At 43.8% G+C, this 20,255-nt stretch overlaps 1 protein-coding gene across 1 annotated transcript in view; it reads right to left on the bottom strand.

Moving 5' to 3' along the window:
• Positions 1–518: 518 nt before the first annotated feature.
• The window catches only part of dnai1.2 (dynein, axonemal, intermediate chain 1, paralog 2), a 337,978-nt gene continuing 318,241 nt past the window's right edge, over positions 519–20,255 (bottom strand). Inside the window, exon 20 of the mRNA XM_041183411.1 lies at positions 519–681. Coding sequence (XP_041039345.1) covers positions 580–681 — 102 coding nt within the window. The 3' untranslated portion in view covers positions 519–579. The remainder of the gene's footprint in view (positions 682–20,255) is intronic.

Raw genomic sequence — 20,255 nt, 5'->3', positions numbered from 1 at the left:
TTTCAGTTTTGTTTAAAACTAAAATATTTGACAATTGCCTACTTTGCAGCATAAACATCTTTATTTAAAAACAGCCCCACAACCTAAAGGACTTGTGAAGCATAGTGAAAAGCTTTGGTTTATCTTATAAACTGGAATTAATATACTGATGTTTCAATTAATGCAATTGCAGAATCACTGTACAAATGGAAAAAAATATATTTTCTATATGAAGTATACACTTCTCCACAATCAAACAACATACAGTACTTTATTTGTCAGATGCACCAAAGTAAAGATAGCTACAACTTTAACAGATCTTTATGTTTCTATAGATTATCAGAACTACCATTAAACAGCAGAAAAAATAAATTTAGTTATAAATGTATTATATTTAATAGGCTTTGCTGAATATATGAATGAAACCATCGCATCCTGTGAGGATGTTACATTGTATTTTTAAATATGTTATGACAATAGTTACCCGGTCCCTCATTTCTGAGTGTGGCTTGCAGAGTTAGTTGTTCTCCTGTATGACCCATGCATGAATACTGATACATTTGGACATATTGATTAAATATTCTCAAAGAAGGGATTACATCAGTTCCGCTTAATATCGGGGTCTCTAACCAGACTCAGCAACTTGTCCATTTTGGCTTTTTCCACTTCAGGCCCTTTTTGTACTTCTTGTCCTTTCTTTGCCTAAAATTGAATGGGATAATGATACTTTAGAGCACACAATCTGATTAATTACATTGTTGGAAAAGCCGCTTCATATAATTTATTGTATAATCCTGCTGAAAATTTAAAGCGGCTCAGAAATTTTCAACTTTTGCAGAAGTGCAAAATTGGCAAGACTTGATTTTCTGCCCAGGATACACCTTTCATTGGTAAGGAGAATCAAGTGGGATGTATAATAGGTAGCCAATCCAATCTCACTTGCCAAAGTTTAAAGTTTGCCTATTATTTTTCAGACCATCTTTAATAGAAGAAGGAAAATGGTGGTACGTAGGTCAGTATATTGTCATTTCACTTCTGAGATCCAGTTTGAAATCCAGGCTGGTGTTAAGGGGAGAGAAGTTTCTTTGCTAAGCAAAAGAGTTTGATAATCAGTGCAAATTCACAGCACAAAATTACATGATTTGCTTGTTAGCTTACAGTGGTAACTGGAAATATAAGTGCAATTAGCAGATGGTGATCTGAAGTTGGGAGTTCAGATATATTGGGGGAGGATTTCTTCTGTTTGGGAGGTGTAATGAAATCATATAAACTTTTCCTTAAGTGTGCTTACAATTTTGCTATACCTAGCATAGAGAAGAACCCCTGCTCCATTGCTGATACAGCATAGAACAAGTTTTACCCTAACAGTGAACCCATCTTAAACTTGATCTTCATGCTGATGCTGTATGCCACCAGACAGTTTCTTCATCAACCCATCATGAATTGGGCTTGAATTGTGTAGGAAGGGAAATTTACCATTCAGCTTTTCCCTCCCCGAATGACCCACTCTTACCATCAAAGCTCATCCATCCGGGGAATATTATTTGTTAATTTTGGAAAGAAGTGGCGTGGATTCAATTACTTTCCTTTCATAGTTCTGAGTTTCAGCAATTATAGGAGGCTTGTCTTCAAAAAATAATCTGTGCAAGTTTCTCTATTTGTTCCTTCCTATTTTCTTCAAGTTAACATTTTTATGTCGTCACTTCCTGATTGAGATCTTTGTTGGATCAAAAAAATGGTTGCAGTCTAAATTACAAAATTGACAAATACAGCATTATAAAAAGGGGATGTTGCAGGTTCACTATATGATCTAGTTCTTCAAATGGCTGCAAATAGGAAACTTCATTTGTATTTTGACTTGAGCTAAAGCAGATTCAGTTGTGCAAACCTCACAATGGTGCAAAAACTGTGGCTGTGAAGTGCAAATAGAGTACTTTAGTGAGGTCTGAGTCTTAAAGGCTATGCTGTAATTCAGCAAATCACAGTGGAGTTTTGAAATCATTCCATTCATATTTTTGCTGCATGCCTTCATGGTTGGATACAAAATGTTTGAGGTCTCCTGCAGAGAACTTTAGATCTTGGATTAATGTCTGAAATGAGCCTATTCTTGTAATAAAGCAGATTTCTGTGAGAATTTGCTATCACTACACCAGGTTGCTGAAATAAATTCATTTGTGCCTGTGTGCAATACTGCAGCAAACATGATTTTAAAGCTAAAAACAAAAAACTGCGGATGCTGGAAATCCAAAGCAAAAACAGACTTACCTGGAAAAACTCAGCAGGTCTGGCAGCATCGGCGGAGAAGAAAAGAGTTGACATTTCGAGTCCTCATGACCCTTCAACAGAACTGGATAAATCCAAGGAGAAGGGTGAAATATAAGCTGGTTTAAGGTTGGTGGGGGGGTGGGGGGGTGGGGGGGGGGGGGGGGGGTGGTGGTTGGGTGGAGGGAGAGAAGTGAAGAGGGGTGGTGTGGTTGTAGGGACAAGCAAGCAGTGATAGGAGCAGATAATCAAAAGATGTCACAGACAAAAGAACAGAGGTGTTGAAGTTGGTGATATTATCTAAATGAATGTGCTAATTAAGAATGGATGGTAGGGCACTCAAGGTATAGCTCTAGCGGGGGTGGGAGCATAAAAGATTTAAAAATAATGGAAATAGGTGGGAAAAGAAAAATCTATATAAATTATTGGAAAAAACAAAAGGAAGGGGGAAGAAACGGGGTGGGGATGGAGGAGGGAGTTCAAGATCTAAAGTTGTTGAATTCAATATTCAGTCCGGAAGGCTGTAAAGTGCCTAGTCGGAAGATGAGGTGCTGTTCCTCCAGTTTGCGTTGGGCTTCACTGGAACAATGCAGCAAGCCAAGGACAGACATGTGGGCAAGAGAGCAGGGTGGAGTGTTAAAATGGCAAGCGACAGGGAGGTTTGGGTCTTTCTTGCAGACAGACCGTAGGTGTTCTGCAAAGCGGTCGCTCAGTTTATGTTTGGTCTCTCCAACATAGTGGAGACCGCATTGGGAGCAACGAATACAGTAGACTAAGTTGGGGGAAATGCAAGTGAAATGCTGCTTCACTTGAAAGGAGTGTTTGGGCCCTTGGATGGTGAGGAGAGAGGAAGTGAAGGGGCAGGTGTTATAACTTTTGCGTGGGCATGGGGAGGTGCCATAGGTGGGGGTTGAGGAATAGGGGGTGATGGAGGAGTGGACCAGGGTGTCCCGGAGGGAACGATCCCTACGGAATGCCGATAGGGGGGTGAAGGGAAGATGTGTTTGGTGGTGGCATCATGCTGGAGTTGGCGGAAATGGCGGAGGATGATCCTTTGAATGCAGAGGCTGGTGGGGTGATAAGTGAGGACAAGGGGGACCCTATCATGTTTCTGGGAGGGAGGAGAAGGCGTGCGGGCAGATGGGCGGGAGATGGGCCGGACACGGTTAAGGACCCTGTCAACGACCGTGGGTGGAAAACCTCGGTTAAGGAAGAAGGAGGACATGTCAAAGGAACTCTTTTTGAAGGTAGCATCATCGGAACAGATGCGACATAGGCAAAGGAACTGAGAGAATGGGATGGAGTCCTTACAGGAAGCGGGGTATGAGGAGCTGTAGTCGAGGTAGCTGTGGGAGTCGGTAGGCTTGTAATGGATATTGGTGGACAGTCAATCACCAGAGATTGAGACAGAGAGATCAAGGAAGGGAAGTGTCAGAGATGGACCACGTGAAAATGATGGAGGGGTGGAGATTGGAAGCAAAATTAATAAATTTTTCCAAGTCCCGACGAGAGCATGAAGCAGCACCGAAGTAATCATCAACCCCCACCTATGGCACCTCCTCATGCCCAAGCAAAAGATGTAACACCTGCCCCTTCACTTCCTCTCTCCTCACCATCCAAGGGCCCAAACACTCCTTTCAAGTGAAGCAACATTTCACTTGCATTTCCCCCAACTTAGTCTATTGTATTCGTTGCTCCCAATGCGGTCTCCTCTACATTGGAGAGACCAAACGTAAACTGGGCGACCGCTTTGCAGAACACCTGCGGTCTGTCCGCAAGAATGACCCAAACCTCCCTGTCGCTTGCCATTTCAACACTCCACCCTGCTCTCTTGCCCACATGTCTGTCCTTGGCTTGCTGCATTGTTCCAGTGAAGCCCAACGCAAACTGGAGGAACAGCACCTCATCTTCCGACTGAATATTGAATTCAACAACTTTAGATCTTGAACTCCCTCCTCCATCCCCACCCCCTTTCTGTTTCTTCCCCCTTTCTTTTGGTTTTTCCAATAATTTATATAGATTTTTCTTTTCCCACCTATTTCCATCATTTTTAAACCTTTTATGCCCTGCTAGCCTTTCCACCCCACCCCCACTAGACCTGTACCTTGAGTGCCCTACCATCCATTCTTAATTAGCACATTCGTTTAGATAATATCACCAACTTCAACACCTCTGTGTTCTTTTGTTCTTTTGTCTGTGACATCTTTTGATTATCTGCTCCTTTCACTGCTTGCTTGTCTCTACAACCACACCACCCCCCTTCACTTCTCTGCCCCCACCCAACACCCCCCCCCCCCCCACCGACCTTAAACCAGCTTATATTTCACCCCTCTCCTTGGATTCACCTAGTTCTGTTGAAGGGTCATGAGGATTTGAAACGTCAACACTTTTCTTCTCTGCCGATGCTGCCAGACCTGCTGAGTTTTTCCAGGTAATTCTGTTTTTGTTTATGATTTTAAAGCTATTTGTTTTTATTAGCAATTGAGTTTTGACACATTTATCAAGAAAGAAAACCCAAAAAAGCATGGGGCAAGAAAAGGCCTTTTGGCCCACTGAAGTCTAACAGTGCTGAACCAAAGTACGCAAACAATTAAATTGTTAGGAATTATGCTAAGTATTAATGAAATGATGGGAGACTTGCATTTAAATAGAATCTTTCACACCCTCAGGACATCCCCAAATATTTTGTAGTCACTGTTATAATACAGCTTGAGATGTATTCCTTATAATTTCAATAGTGACACTTCTACAATAAGCTCTATGCATTGAAAATTACTAGTCTGAAGATGGTTTGTTATAACCTGCCTGGTCAGTCTCATGTACCCTTCTCAGTTTTATAAATACACTACCCATTAATGGGATACACCAGCAAAAACATGGATACAAGCCTCACTTCTACCATTGCTTTTAGAATTCTTTCTCACTTATATGTAAAAGGTATTTTCCTGTAAAATGCAGATATATTAAATTCAAACCCATTTTGAAAGCTTGGATTTGAAAAAAATATGGACATTGATAGTGATACTTCCTCTTAATAGTCACTTAGAGTAAGGAAATTCAGGCTGTAATTAAGTAAACACCAATTTTTACTCTTTAAAAAAAATGGCAGCACAACATCTTTTAATTTTCTCCTACTCACTTCTTAAATGCAGATGAGGAAAGCCATTTGAGCCCATTGATCCAAACAGACTGCACACAGAGCTGGATACATCTGCTAAATGAAGTGGTTTGCTAAAGCGAGTGGTAATGGAAATTTGGTGAGAGTGGGAAGTTGGTGCAGGGGTGAGTATAGGTGCTAATTAAACCAACAAATAAAAGTAAATAAGTAAATATATAAATAATCCAAGCAATTAATTAGGGTACAGAACAGTCTGATAGACCAATGATGTCAACCCTTCACTCCTTCCTGCTGTTGCAAAGAATCATTCCTTGCTTCCGGGTTTTTAGGAATGGGGCTGTTGTTGCCAGAAGTGTATGGGTGGGGGGTTGGGTGGCGGTGCAAAGAATCCATTAATAAGGAGATAGTAGCAGGACACTTAGAAAATCATAATACAATCAGGCAGAGTCAACATGGTTTTGTGAAAGGGGAATTGTGTTTGACAACTTTGAGGATGTAGCAAGCAAGGTGGATAAAGGAGAAACAGTAGGTAGTAGTGTGTTTGGATTTCCAAAAGGCATTGAGTAAGGTTATTACACAAGACAAGGGTTCATCATGTTGTGGGTGATATATTACCACGGATAGAAGACTAGTTAATAAGAATCGGGATTAGGTTATTTTAGGTTGGCAAACTATAACTAGTGGAGTGTCACAGGAATCATCAGTTCTATGCCCTCAATCATTTATGATCTATATTAATGACCTGGATGAAATGATCAACAGCATTGTAGCCAAATTTGCTGATGTCGCAAAAATGGAGAGCAAGTTGTGATGAGGATACACAGAGTCTGCAAAGGCTTCCTCGCTGGGGCCCGCCTTACTTGCCCTGGTGACTCCAGGCCCACTCACCTGGGTTCCAGGACTGTGTCCATGATGCTGCTCCAGGCTGAGTCCATTCCCAGCATTGACCATTACTTCTGGCGCTGCTGGGACTGAACAGCTGCTGGCCCTCTGACTGGCTGCCAGCTCTTGGAGATGGGATCACTACCATTAAAGGGTCAGCAGCCTTGACCCTAGGCCATTAATTGCCTGATGGCCACAGAATCAGTTTGGGGCTCCTGGAGAAGGCCAAGGCATGGTTGATCTGAGCTTTCTGGCCCACTTTAGAGGCCATCACCACCCGACAAAGTTCAGCACTGTGAGTGAGTTATGGTATTACTGTTGGCTATGAGAGGACTCTAAATATCATCAGTATTATTGTTAGTTACTGATGCAGTTTCGGTGAGTTACTATTAGTTACTGGTGAGTTTAAAGTTCCTATCACCTCTAACTTCTCCCCTGTGAATACTTCCCCACCTTCAGTTTCCTTTCTTCTCCCAGTCTTGGTTTCTGTTCCTCATCTGGTAGTAGCTTCTTGATTTTCAGAACTTCCTGTGCACCAGCAAAGCACGAGCAAAAATACTTATAATCACTTGGTAGTACAGAACTTGAGTATTGCTAAAAAAAGAGACACGTCTCAGCTTTTTGTCTTCTGTTCGTCAGGACAGTCACAAGAATATCAATATAAGGGAGTAAACAACAATTTATACTGTATCTGAAAAGAGTGCTGATTGGTTAGCAAGTGGCATTGCCATAGAGAATGCACCACTGATGGTGACAGACAGTTAACTGCCAAACATTGTTTGAAATTTAAACCAGGCAGCCTGACCCTGATTGGTCAAGGCTTTGCCCTGAGGAATGAAAGTCAGCGAATGGCTGTCACTTATTTTGTTTTGCTGAAACAGGCACAATCGGAGTCTAAAACCCGGGGTCACAGACTGAGGATATGGTATAGACCATTTAGGACTGAGATAAGGAGAAATTTCTTCACCCAGAGAGTGGTGAGCTGTGAAATTCATTACCACAGAAAGTAGTTGAGACCAAAATATTGTATGTTTTCAAGAAGGAGTTAGATATAGCACTTGGGGCGAAAGGGATCAAAGGGAATGGGGAGAAAGCAGGAGCAGGCTATTGAGTTAGATGACCAGCCATGATCATAATGAATGGTGGAGCAGGCTCGAAGAGCCGAATGGCCTACTCCTGCTCCTAGTTTCTATGTTCTTTCTGTCTTCGTAATTCTCAGCACATTGAGTATTATATATCAAATGCTGTCCAATTGCGGAATCAAATCTAATGTTAGGTAGAATAGCATTTTGGCTTGACGGCAGCATCCTGTTAGTGGCGATTATCACCCATGTTGCTGCTGCATAGTAGCAGTGTGAAACAGCTAGCTTCACCTAATGCTCAAATGTTTGAGATACCTTGTCCTTTAAGGGTAATCTGAGGTGGACTGGGCACTGTTCAGGGCCGAAAGTGACAACCATAGGCCCGTTCATGAGTTTGCGTGATATATAGTGCGAAATGATCCAATCAGGGTAGCCATTATCCTGCAGGATGCCTGTGTTTCCTACTTCAGCATTAAGCTTGCATGGTGAGCAAATGGTTTGGCCCTTAATTACAATGTTGCCAGTAAGACCAATGTTATAGCGTGTGGAACTGTAAGAGTCCCAACACATATATTGACCAGTGAAGGGAGGCTTGCGGTAGACCATGATAGAGAATCCCCTGGCAGATTGCTCAACTAGTACATCAAGGAATTGCTCCATTTCATAGGTGAATTTGAGTGCTGTTTATCACACAACTCCATGAGCTGACTTAAGGTCGTCACTTTCGGCCCTGAAAAGTACCCAGTCTAACTCAGATTACCCTGGAAGGGTAAGATATCTCACAAATTTGAGCAACAGGTGACTTGCAGTTAACTGCCAAACATTGTTTAAAATTTAAACCAAGCAGCTTGACCCTGATTGGTCAAGGCATTGCCCTGAGGAATGAAAATCAGCGAATGGCTGTTTCATGCTGCTACTATGCAGAGCAACACAAATGATATTTGCCACTAACAGGATGCTGCCGTCAAGCTAAAACAGTGTTCTGTCTATCACACAAATGAGTAATGTGGTATATGAATTTCAGTGCCAGTGTAATGCTAGGTATGTAGGCCATACGTCTTAAAGACCGGCGGATCATATCAAACAGCGTGTCCCAGCCACTGTTCGCAATGGGCAGGATACAGACTGTACCCAGCCAGTCTGTGTTTGCAAAATTCAAAACACAGTGTCCAACCTTAATTGTGATTCTGTGATTGTACAACATGCTTCTTTTTTATTCATTCACAGGGTGAGGGCTTCATTGGCTAGGCCAGCATTAATTGCCCATCCCTAGTTGCCCTTGAGCAGGTGGTAGTGATCTGCCTTCTTGAACCGTTGCAGTCCATGTGGTGTAGGTACATCCATAGTGCTGTTAGGGTTGGAGTTTCAGGATTTTGACCCAATGACAGTGAAGGAACAGTGATCTGTTTCCAAGTCAGGAAGGTGAGTGACTTTGAGGGAACTTCCAGGCAGTGGTGTTCCCATCTATTTGCTGCCCTTGTCCTTCTAGATGGTAGCGGTCATGGGAGCCTTGGTGAATTCCTGCAGTGCATCTTGTAACTGGTACACACTGCTGCTATTGTGTGTTGGTGGTGGAGGGAGTGAATGATTGTGGATATGATGCCAATCAAGTGGGCTGCTTTGTCCTGGACGGTGTCAAGCTTCTTGAGTGTTGTGGGAGCTGCACTTATCCATGCAAGTGCAGAATATTCCATCACAGTCCTGACTTGTGCCTTGTAGATGATAGACAGGCTTTGGGGAGTCAGGTTGTGGATTACTGTTCACATGATTCCTAGCCTCTGACCTGGTCTTGTAGCCACAGTATTTATATGGCTAGTCCAGTTCAGTTTCTGGTCAATGGTAACCCCCAGGATGTGGATAGTGGGGGATTCAGTGATGGTAATGCCATTGAACATCAAGGGGCGATGGTTGGATTCTCTCCTGTCATAGATGGTAATTGCCTGACACTTGTGTGGCGCGAATGTTACTTCCCACTTGTCAGCCCAAACCTGGATATTGTCCAGGTCTTGCTGCATTTGAATATGGAATGTTTGACCTGGACATTTGCTAAATAATCCTTAATGTGCTAAGAATTATACTGACAACCGATTTAAGATTGTCAGTTGGACTCATGATGTGGTGCATTTTCATGTACTAGAGGATACATATATTAATATACAAGACCCTGTTCTTTGCAGACAGAAAGAACATGTACACACATTGCACCTGTTTCAGCTAAACAAAAAAGTGACAGCCATTCGCTGACTCATTTCTTAAGGCAATGCCTTGACCAATCAGGATCAAGCCACCTGGTTTAAATTTCAAACAATGCCTGTCAGTTAACTGTCAGTCACCATCGGTGGCGCATTCTCCATGGCAATGCCACTTGCCAACCAATCAGTATTTTCTTCATAAAAAGTATAAATTGATGTTTTCTCTCTCATGTTGGTATTCTTGCGAGTATCTTGATGAGTGCAAGACAAAAAGCTTAGACCTGTCTCTTTTTTCAGAAATACTCAAAAATACTTTACTAAAGGTGGCCCAGTTTTTGTAAGGTAATTGCAATAAAATTTGTAGTCATCACATGGTCAGAAAAGCCAGCCACTTGGAAGGGTTGAGTTAAATTCAGGGCTCAAAAATATAACTGCAGTGTCACCTACAGGGTTACAGGTGAATACAAACAATGTGCAGACACTTATTTTGAGATTTCCAATAAGAATCAGTAAATAAAAAAAGTTGATTTCGGCAAAAGTTAGCATGAAGCTGTTGGACTGTCTTAATCTGGTTTCCTCAGCTGCTGTCCTACCCACGTCATTGATGTGACTCATAATTGCCTTGAGTGATATAGCAAGTTTTATCAATGGGGGAAGGGAAATAGGTGCCAGCTTTATCGGAACACCCATATCCAAATAATGAATATTAACAAGAAAAGCTGGTTTAGTAAGAATTATCTAATGAAGTCTGCACCACACCTGCTGAATATAACATAGGTATGGATATTATTAACAAGTGTGTTAAATTAATGCGATGGAAAGTAAATTTGGCACAGGAAGCACTCACGATATAGGTTGCGTATGCATTTGCAGAGAAAATGTTTCTGGGGTAGTGGGGCCGTTTATACTTGCCAGTGCACAGTTAGCATGCCCTCAAACTAAGAGGCCCAAGAATAGATGGAAAACAGCCCTCGAGCTCTTCAGCATGCTCAGTGTGTGCTGCTGCTCCTGGCTGTGCCTCCAATAACAGCTCACTTGAGTAAAACAATCAATGTCGCTAGTGTGGCCTTCAGGTATGTCACAGAAGAGGAGATTGCAGTGGGAAATGTGTGAGAGAGGGACAATCTCCACAACTGAGGAGTCAGAGCAGCACTCCTGCTCCTCCTGATTCTACAGGAACTTTTTAGTTAAAGAAAGGAAATGTAACTTATCAATCCTTGATAACTGAGCAGTGATTAATTCCTGGCTGGAATCCTCCTAATTTATATATTTAAGGGGAGCTAATGCACCTTTTAGGTGTTCAACTGGGACGCCTAAAAAGGAGGCTCACAAATTTAGCAGTGAGAACAACACCTGTGCAGTTTGATGTCGCATTCCTATTTTGGGCATAAAAAAGGTGTATTGCATAAGACATAATGCACCTTTACCCCTCTCTATTAAACATTGGACCAAAAGTGTAGGAATCATATCAATTAGTATAAATATATAAATTAGCATTATGTCAAATCCAGTAATTATGAGGTTACTGCTTGTTTAGTAATATGCAAAATGCACAAAATATTCCACGAGTTTACATTTTTGTAATGTGGGAGAAACTTTAAATCCTAGAATGGGTGGGTTGGGAGCAGTTTGAGGGAGCAAAAGTTTTTGATTTTTTGTTTGATTTTTGACAGCACATTAGAAGAGGAAGACCATTACTATCCTTGGCAATGATAATGTGATGATGTAGTATCAGCATGTGCACAGGAGGATGTTGACCAGGGGAGTTAAACAGGAAGGAGTTGCATAGGAGAGAATTGCAGACGAGAGAGGTTGAGGCTATAGCTCTCTCAGAATAGCAAAGCTTCTGCAGGCTGAGTTTGTCCTGTCAGGTACTGGCAGACATCTGCAGCTTCCAACAGGACAGATGATCATGTATTATCAGTGACTGTAAAAGTGACCACACTGTCACCTTTCCCACCTACGGATCCTTCCAGGACACTACTATAGACAAATCTAGGATCTTCCATTTGGCTGGACATAAATGCATTAAGGTTACTGATGGCTTGCTGCTAGGGCTGACAGATGTGTAGATATCCCTAGTGATGACAATGGGCCAGAATCAGTAGGCACTTGGATTCACTTCACTGGCTGGATTCCCACAGAGATAGGGTGCCATTAATTGCACACATGTGGCAATCTGAGCACTGCCACAAGGACCAGATTTTTTTTAAAACCACATGGGATATTTGTCCTTCAATGTGCAGTTAGTGTATAATGATAAGAGATTCATGCAGGCCTAAACCAGACACCTTCATCCTGAGTCAGTCCAATATCCTGGATCTTTTTGCTCCAGGAAGCGGGCTTAAGGGCTGGCACAGGAGACAAGAGATATCCGGTTCAAACATGGCTCATGATACCTGTGAGGAACCCTCCTCAATGAAGTGCAAGAGCAATACAACGAGAGCCATATAACCATCAAGTATGTCGTTGAACAGGCCATTGAAATGTTGAAGATGCATTTCAGATGCCTAGACAGGACCGGAGATGCCTTTCGGTTCCTGCTGGCAAGGATGTCCAGAAAAATAGTGATGTGCTTTGTCCTGCACAGAATAATCTAGGAACTGGAACAGAACACTTAGCCCCTCAAGCCAGCTCTGCATTAATGAGATCATGGCTGATCTGTGACCTAACTCCATATTCCTGCCTTTGCACAATATACTTAACTTTTGATTCACAAAAATCTTTCAATCTGAGTTTTAAAGTTAACAACATTTGTGGAAGGGAGTTCCAAACTTCGACCACCCTTCTGTCTAAAAGTGTTTCTTAGTTCCACTCTTGAAAGGTCCAGCTCTAATTTTTGCATTATATTCTCTAGTCTGAGTCTCCAACAAGCAGAAATAGTTTCTCTTTTCCATATCTGTTGTTCTTACCTGGAATGAGTGGTTTGCCTTAGGGGGAAAGGTTAGACAGACTGGGCTTGTTTCCATTGGAGTTTAGAAAAGCGAGGGGTGACTTGATTGAAGTATATAAGATCCTGAAGGTACTGAAGGTGGATGTGGAAAGGATGTTTCCTCTGGTGGGTGAGTTCAGAACTGTTTTAAAATTAAGGTTTGCTCTTTTAGGATAGGGATGAGGAGAAATTTTTTCTCTCAGAGACTCATGCAACTTTGGAACTCTGCCTCCGAAGGCGTCGGAAGTGGAGGTAGGTTGATTCTTGGTGGGCAAGGGAATCAAAGGTTATCGGGGGTAGATGGGAATGTGGAATTCAAAACACAAACCAATCAGTAATGATCTTATTGAGTGGTGAAGCGGCATCGATGGGCTGAATGGCCTACTTCTGTTCCTAATCTCTTGTAATTTAACCCTTGGAATCAAGTTACCATTCTGGTAAATCTGCACTGTAATCCCTCCAAGGCCAATGTAGCCTTCCTATGACATGGTGCCCAGAGTTGATCAAAGTACTCCAGGTGTGGTCTAGCTTTGTATAGCTGGGGCATAACCTCTACCTCCTTGTATTCTAGTTCTCTAGTTGTCAAGAGGGAGAAAAGTGGCAAATGGAATTCAGTCCAGAGAAGCATGAGGTAATGCATTTGGGCAAACAAATCAAGGAATACACAATAAATGATAGACTACTAAGAAGGGTAGAGCTACAGAGGGACCTTGGAGTGCATGTCCACATATCCCTGAAAGTAGCCGGAACAGTAGTTAGGTGGTTAAGAAGCTATAGGAATTTTTTTATTAGTCAAGGCATAGAATATAAAGCAGATTATGCTAGAACTGTATAAAATACTAGTTAGGCCAAAGATAAAACACTGTGTGGTTCTGGTCACCGCACTACGGAAGGATGTGATTGCAATAGAGAGAGTACAGAGGAGATTTACGAGGATGTTGCCAGGACTGGAAATTTTTAGCTGTTAGAAAAGATTAGATAGGCTGAGGAAGCTGAGGGGAGATTTAATTAAAATGTATAAATTTTGAGCAGCCTAAAAACAGTGAATAGGAAGAACCAATAACAAGGGGCAGACATTTAAAATAATTGGAAGAAGGATAAGAGGGGAGTTTAGGTGAAATGTGTCAAGCAATGTATTTGAGGTCTGGAATCCACTGCCTGTAAGGCTTCGAGAGGCAGAAACCCTCTGCGCATTTAAAAAATATTTTGATATGTACGTGAAGTACCATAAGCTACATAATAGAAGCTGAAAAGTGGGATTAGGCGGGGTCATACTTTGTCAACATGATAACCAAATGGACTCCTTCTGTGCTGTTAATTATTTATGTTTTTCAATGACACCATTCATAACATTGTGCCAACTGTAGTACCTGTCCATTACTCCTACTATCTGCCTCTTGCCACTCAACCAATTTCCTAAGCAGGCCAATAATTTGCCTCCAGTTACATGAACTTCACATTTAACTAACAGTCTATTTGAGGGACTTCATCAAATGCCTTTTGGAAGTTCTATAACTAACATCCACAGACGTTCCCTTTTCAATGCTTAAGTTGTGTCTTCCAAAAATTCAATCAGTTTCACCTATTATTATAATTTGCTATTGTCCTTTAGGGAAGGAAATTTATCATTCTTGCCTGGCTTGACCTGCATGTGACTCCCAACCCACAGCAACGTGATGGACTATGAACTCTGAAATGGCCTAGCAAGCCATTCAATTGTACCAAACCATGACAGAAAAGTCAAAAAAGAATGAAACCAGAGGGATTATCTGGCATCGACCCAGGCACCGGAAATTACAATGGCACATCCTGCCCAGTCGACCTGGCATAGTCCTTCTTACTAATATCTAGGAACTTGTGCCAAAATTGGGAGTGCTGTTACACAGACTATACAAGCAACAGCCTGATATAGTCATAGTCAACAAATTATACCTTACAGACAATGTCCCAGATTCCTCCATCACCTTTCCTGGGCATATCTTGTCCCACTGGGAAGACAGACTTGCCAGAGGTACTGGCACAGTGGTACACAGGTGGGAGGGAGTTAGGAAGTTGCCTTGGAAGTTGTCAACATTAACTCCAGATCCCATGAAGTCTCATGGCGTCAGGTCAAACATGGGCAAGGAAACTTCTTGCTGATTGTCACCTACTGAATCTACGCAGGCTCCCCCCCCCACCAACCACCCCCCCCCCCCCACCCCCGGCCCCACCCTACTGATAAATCAGCACTCTTCCATGCGGATAGTAAGGGCACAGAATGTATTGAGGGAGGGGGACTTAAATGTCCATTACAAAGAGTGGCTCAGTAGCACTACGACTGACTGAATCGGTCGAGTCCTGAAGGACACCAGTGCCAGGTTGGGCCTATTGCAGGTGGTGGGAGGAAACGGAAAAAGCTACTTGATATTCCTGTCACCAATTGACCCGTCACAGATGCATCTGCCCACGACAGTACAGAAGGGAATGACCACCGCAGTCCATGTGGAGATGAACTTCTGTCTTACAACTGTTGTGTGGCACTACAACCATATTGAATCGATATATTCAAAGCAGATCAGAAGCAGCTCAGAGCTGGGCATTCATGAGGCAGCAGCAGAATTGTCTTCAACCACAATCTGTAGCCTTGTGACCTGGCATTTTCCTCACTCTACCATTATGATCAAGCCAGGGGATCAGCCCTAGTACAATGAGGAATGCAAGAACTGTGCCAGGCATACCAAAAAATGAGGCACCAACTTGGTGTAGCTACAACGCAGAACTAAATGCATGTTGAATAGTGGAAGGAACATGCGATAGATAGAGCTAAGTGAATCCACAACCTATGGATCAGATCAAAACTCTGCTATCCTGCCATATCCAAATGTGAATATTGGTGGACAATTTGAACAACTAAATTGAATGATGAGGGAGTCTAGAACATCAGTGCAAAAGGCAAGGCTGAAGCATTTGCAAACATCTTCAGCCAGAAATACTGAGTGGATGATACATTTCTGCCTCCTCCTGAAGTTCCGAGCATCATAGATACCTCTTCTGCCATTCAATTCACTCCACGTGATATCCATAAACGGCTGAAGGCACTGGATACAGCAAAGGCCAGGGGCCCTGACAACATCCCAGCAGTAATACTGAAGACTTGTGCTCCAGAACTAGCCGTATCCTTAGCCAAACTGTTCCAGTACAGCTAGAACACTGTCATGTCAATGTGAGAGTATGCCTAGCTATGTTCATAAAAGTAGGATAAATCCAATCCAGCCAGTTACTGTGCCATCACTGTACTCTCAATCATCAGCAAAGTGATGGAGGTTGACAGTTATCTGATGGTACTTACACGGCAATAACCTCCTTGCTGATGCTCATTTTGTGGTATACCAGGGCCACATGACTCCTAACCTCATTACAACTTTGGTCCAAACATGGACAAAAGAGCTGAATATCAAGGCAGCATTTAACTTAGTGTGGTATGAAAAAGTCCTAAAAAATTGAAGTCACTGGGAGTTGTGGAAAACTCTCCACTGGTTAGAGTCATACTTAGCACCACCTCAATTGCTGATGATTGCACATTATTCAATAACATTTGCAACTCCTCAGATACTGCAGTAGTATGTGCCCATGTACAGCAAGACATGGAACTCCAACAAGAGAATCTGATCATCTCCCTTGGCTATCAAAGACATTACCATCACTGAATTCCCCACCATCAACATCCTGGGGGTTACCATTGACCAGAAACTTAACTGGACCAGCCATATAAATACTGTGGCTATAAGAGCAGGCCTGAGACTGGGAATTCAGTCTCCTGACTCCGCAAAGCCTGTTTATCATCTACAAGGCACAAGTTATTTCATAATCATATTGCTACTGTCCCTTTCGTGCAGCAATTTATCAAATTGGCCAGTTGGTTAACAATGAAGTTGAGTGTCTTGGGCTACAGAAAGATATAGACGGGATGGTCAAATGAGCAGATAAGTGGCAGATGGAATTTAACCCTGAAAAGTGTGCGGTGATACACTTTGGAAGGCGTAATTTGACAGGAAGTATTCAATGAACGGCATGACACTAGGAAGTTCTGAGGAACAAAGGGACCTTGGCCTGTGTGTCCATAGATCTCTGAAGGCGGAGGGGCATGTTGGTGGGGTGGTGAAAAAGGCATATGGGACACTTGCCTTTATCAATCGAGGCATAGATTACAAAAGTAAGGAGGTCATGTTGGAGTTGTATGGAACCTTGGTCAGGCCACAGCAGGAGTACTGTGTGCAGTTCTGGTCGCCACATTAAAGGAAGGATATGATTGCACTGGAGTGGGTGCAGAGGAGATTCACCAGGATGTTGCCTGGGATGAAACATTTAAGTTACGAAGAGAGATTGGATAGACTTGGGTTGTCTTTGTTGGAGCAGAGAAGACTGAGGGGCGACCTGATTGAGGTGTACAAGATTATGAGGGACATGGACAGGGTGGATAGGGAGCAGCTGTTCCCCTTAGTTGAAAGGTCAGTCACAAGGGGACATAAGTTCAAAGTGAGGGGCAGGAAGTTTAGGGGGAAGTGAGGAATAACTTTTTTACCCAGAGGGTGGTGACGGTCTGGAATGCACTGCCTGGGAAGGTGGCGGAGGTGGGTTGCCTCACATCATTTAAAAGGTACCTGGATGAGCACTTGGCATGTCATAACATTCAAGGCTATGGGCCAAGTGCTGGTAAATGGGATTAGGTAGGTAGGTCAGGTGTTTCTCACCTGTCGGTGCAGACTCGATGGGCCGAAGGGCCTCTTATGCACAGTGTGATTCAGTGAAATACCTTTTCATGGTGATCTTCTTCAGTGTTCTTGCAGCTGCACTCATTCAGACAAGTGGAGAATATTCCATCACATTCGGCTGAATGACAGGAAACAGAGTAGTGGTTATGGATGTTTTTCGCACAGGAAGAAGGTTTATAGTGGAGTTCCCCAGGGATGGTGTTGGGAACATTGCTCTCCCTGATATGTTTTAATGACCTAGACCTTGGTGCACAGGGCACAATTTCAAGATTTCCAGATGATGCAACACTTGGAAGTGTTGTGAACTGAGAACAGTATAGAACTTCAAAAGGGCACGGTTCAGCTGCGAAGGCGCGAGGCAGGGGGTGGAAGGTGATGCCATGGGGGTAAACAGTGATGGGGACATGGGTGACTACGGGAGGGAAAGGACGGTGGAGCTAAAGGCATACTTCACAAGTACCATCTTGCAACATTGAAAGTGAGAGGAGCCTTGTGTTGAGCGGGGACAGGTGCTACATGGGACTGCGATCAGTAGGTGGGCAGAGATGCAGGTCAGCTCAGATGGACAACTGAAAGAATACTCGGTACACTGGGATGAGTGTGATGAAAGAAGGATCCACGTGCGTGGGACAGTGCTTGCACGAGGCTCCGAATGGCCCTGCCACACTTCTCCCTTCAGACTCACCCATGGGCTGCTGAACTGCTGGGGTCAGGGGGGTGGGGGGATGCAAGGGGAGGACTTGCGAAGCCTATAAATGAAGCTGAAAGACACCGCCATTACACATTATTCAGTGAAAGTAAATACATTTTCAGATTATAAAGTGACAAAATGTGTTCATCTGTGCAACCACTTGTGATCAGAATCTCTTAACTTTTCTAGGCCTACCACTCCTTCCAGGTGCTGCCCTGACATTCGCAGCAGGGATAGAGACAGCTTGTGCAATTTGGCCCTGTTGCCTCTGATGGCTTTGATATGGGTCCTCTGGAGATCCGAGGCCTTGGGGGCCCTGGCTTGCTTTGGCTGTCCTTCTGTGAGCCAGATGCTTGCTTTGTGGTGACAGAGGAGGTTGAGTGGCATCACAGGCAAAGGGTTTTCGGACTGAGAGGACAGCCTCTGAGATTCCTAAGTGGATGACCCAGAGGTGTCCAGATGCTGCTCCTCCTCCCTTGGGTGTCCGATGACCCTGGCCTGACTCCTTGAGGGGAAGGAGCACCCAGAGAGATGTTGAGATGCCCCGTTTCCCTCTCACATTGCCACTGCAGGAACTCACCCATGGCTACCCCAATGGAGTGCAGATCTACATGCATCTCTGCATTCTGCTGTACTGGGGTCTCCATGCTGTCCGCCATCCTTCCCATGCGTGCATATGGAGACCCTCATATGTGCACATGCGGGCACTTCACCAGCGAGCAGGCAGACACACTCCTCTGGCTTGTGTGTCATTCTGTTGAGGGCTTCCAGCATCTCTGCATGATGCTCCCCCGCCTTCTGCTGACTCTCCATGATGAGTTGGAAGCTCAGTCCAGAGGCCTATTGTCTGACTTGGACTGTACAGATGCCTCTTCCCCAGCAGTCCTCCGAGCGTTGGGGAGCTCGGCTGAATCTGCCTCCTTCTGTTGCAGATACGTGTTCGTGAGGTGACTACCAGATTGTGGGCCACATCCTCACTAGTCAGTGTGATGATGTGCTCCTTAAAGTGATTGAGGGGCCCAATGTGGGCCATTCAACCCCGGTCTGGGTGGTCTCCCTGCTACTGCGAGCCAGCTTCTCCTGCGTGAAAACTGATGGAGACTGTATGAGCAGGACACATGGAACTGCATGGAATGTTTGTGTGGTGAGCGGAGCTATGGACAGGATGAGGATTTGAGTTCCAGAAGATATGAACCTGATAGAGATGTGAGGGTGTGTACGAGAGTTAGTGGTGTTGTCCCACGAGGTTTGAGATCCCTGTGGATGTGTGATGGGTTTGTGAGTGTGAGAGTTGAGAGTGACGAGAAGAGTGACTTACCCTGGCAGAGGAGATGAGATCATTCATCCTCTTTCTGTAATGGATGGCTGCCTTCTTTTGCAGGGTGTTGGCGCTGACCTTCACTGCCACTGCCTCCCATGCAGGATTGGTGATATTGCTTGCTGGCTTTCACCCAGAGCGGGAGTAGAGGACATCACGTTGGGTCTTGACTGCATCCAGTAGGCACTCGAGTGAGGCGTTGCTAAATGTGGGGGGAGCATGTTTCCTCCCTTTGGCAGCCATCAGGTTTCAGCAGCTTCCTATCTCTTGAAGAGTGCTAGCTCTTTAAACGGTGGCCATTAAATATGGTTTATTGAAGGCCTGATGTGATGGTGGGGCAGGTGAATGAGAGAACGCCCCACCAGTGACCCGACGTGTTTTCCAGGAATGCATGATTTATGAGGTGGGATTGGGATGATATGGCGTGAAAAGCTGCCAATGAGGCCAATGGGTATAACATCCTTTTTCCCGCCCACTACTGCAAATCTGGGATGATTCTGCCCAAAGGTTACAATGCAGAAGCAGAGGGGTATGCGTGTATATGTGCATAAATCATTGAATGTGGAAGAACAGGTTTAGAGAGTGGTTAATAAAGAAATCAGCATCCTAGGCTTTATTAGTGGGGGCACAGAATACAAAAGCAAGGAAGTTACATTAAACTTGCACAAAACAATGGTTTGCCCTGAAGTATTGCATCCAGTTTTGGGCAGCATTTTTGAGGAAGGATAGGAAGGCACTAGAGAAATTGCAGAAAAGATTCATCACAAGAATGGTTCCAGGAATGAGGAACTTCAGTTCCTTAGATAGACTGCAGAAGTTGGAACATTTCCCTTTGGAGAAGAGAAAGTTTGGAGATTTGATAAAGGTATAGAAAATCATGAGGGGTCCGGACAGAAGTAGATCGAGAGAAATGGTTCCCATGGGTGGAAGGCTCAAGAACAAGAGAGCAAAGATGGCAACATGAGGAAAATATTTTTCATGTAGTGGGTAGTTAGGATCTGGAATGCACTGCCTAAGAATGTGGTGTAGAATGCAGAGTCAATCAAGG

The sequence above is a fragment of the Carcharodon carcharias genome, chromosome 1 (genome assembly GCF_017639515.1).
Source record: "Carcharodon carcharias isolate sCarCar2 chromosome 1, sCarCar2.pri, whole genome shotgun sequence".
Lineage (NCBI taxonomy): Eukaryota > Metazoa > Chordata > Chondrichthyes > Lamniformes > Lamnidae > Carcharodon > Carcharodon carcharias.
The sequence above is the reverse complement of the archived record's forward strand: the minus strand, read 5'-3'. Positions and strand labels throughout refer to the sequence as shown.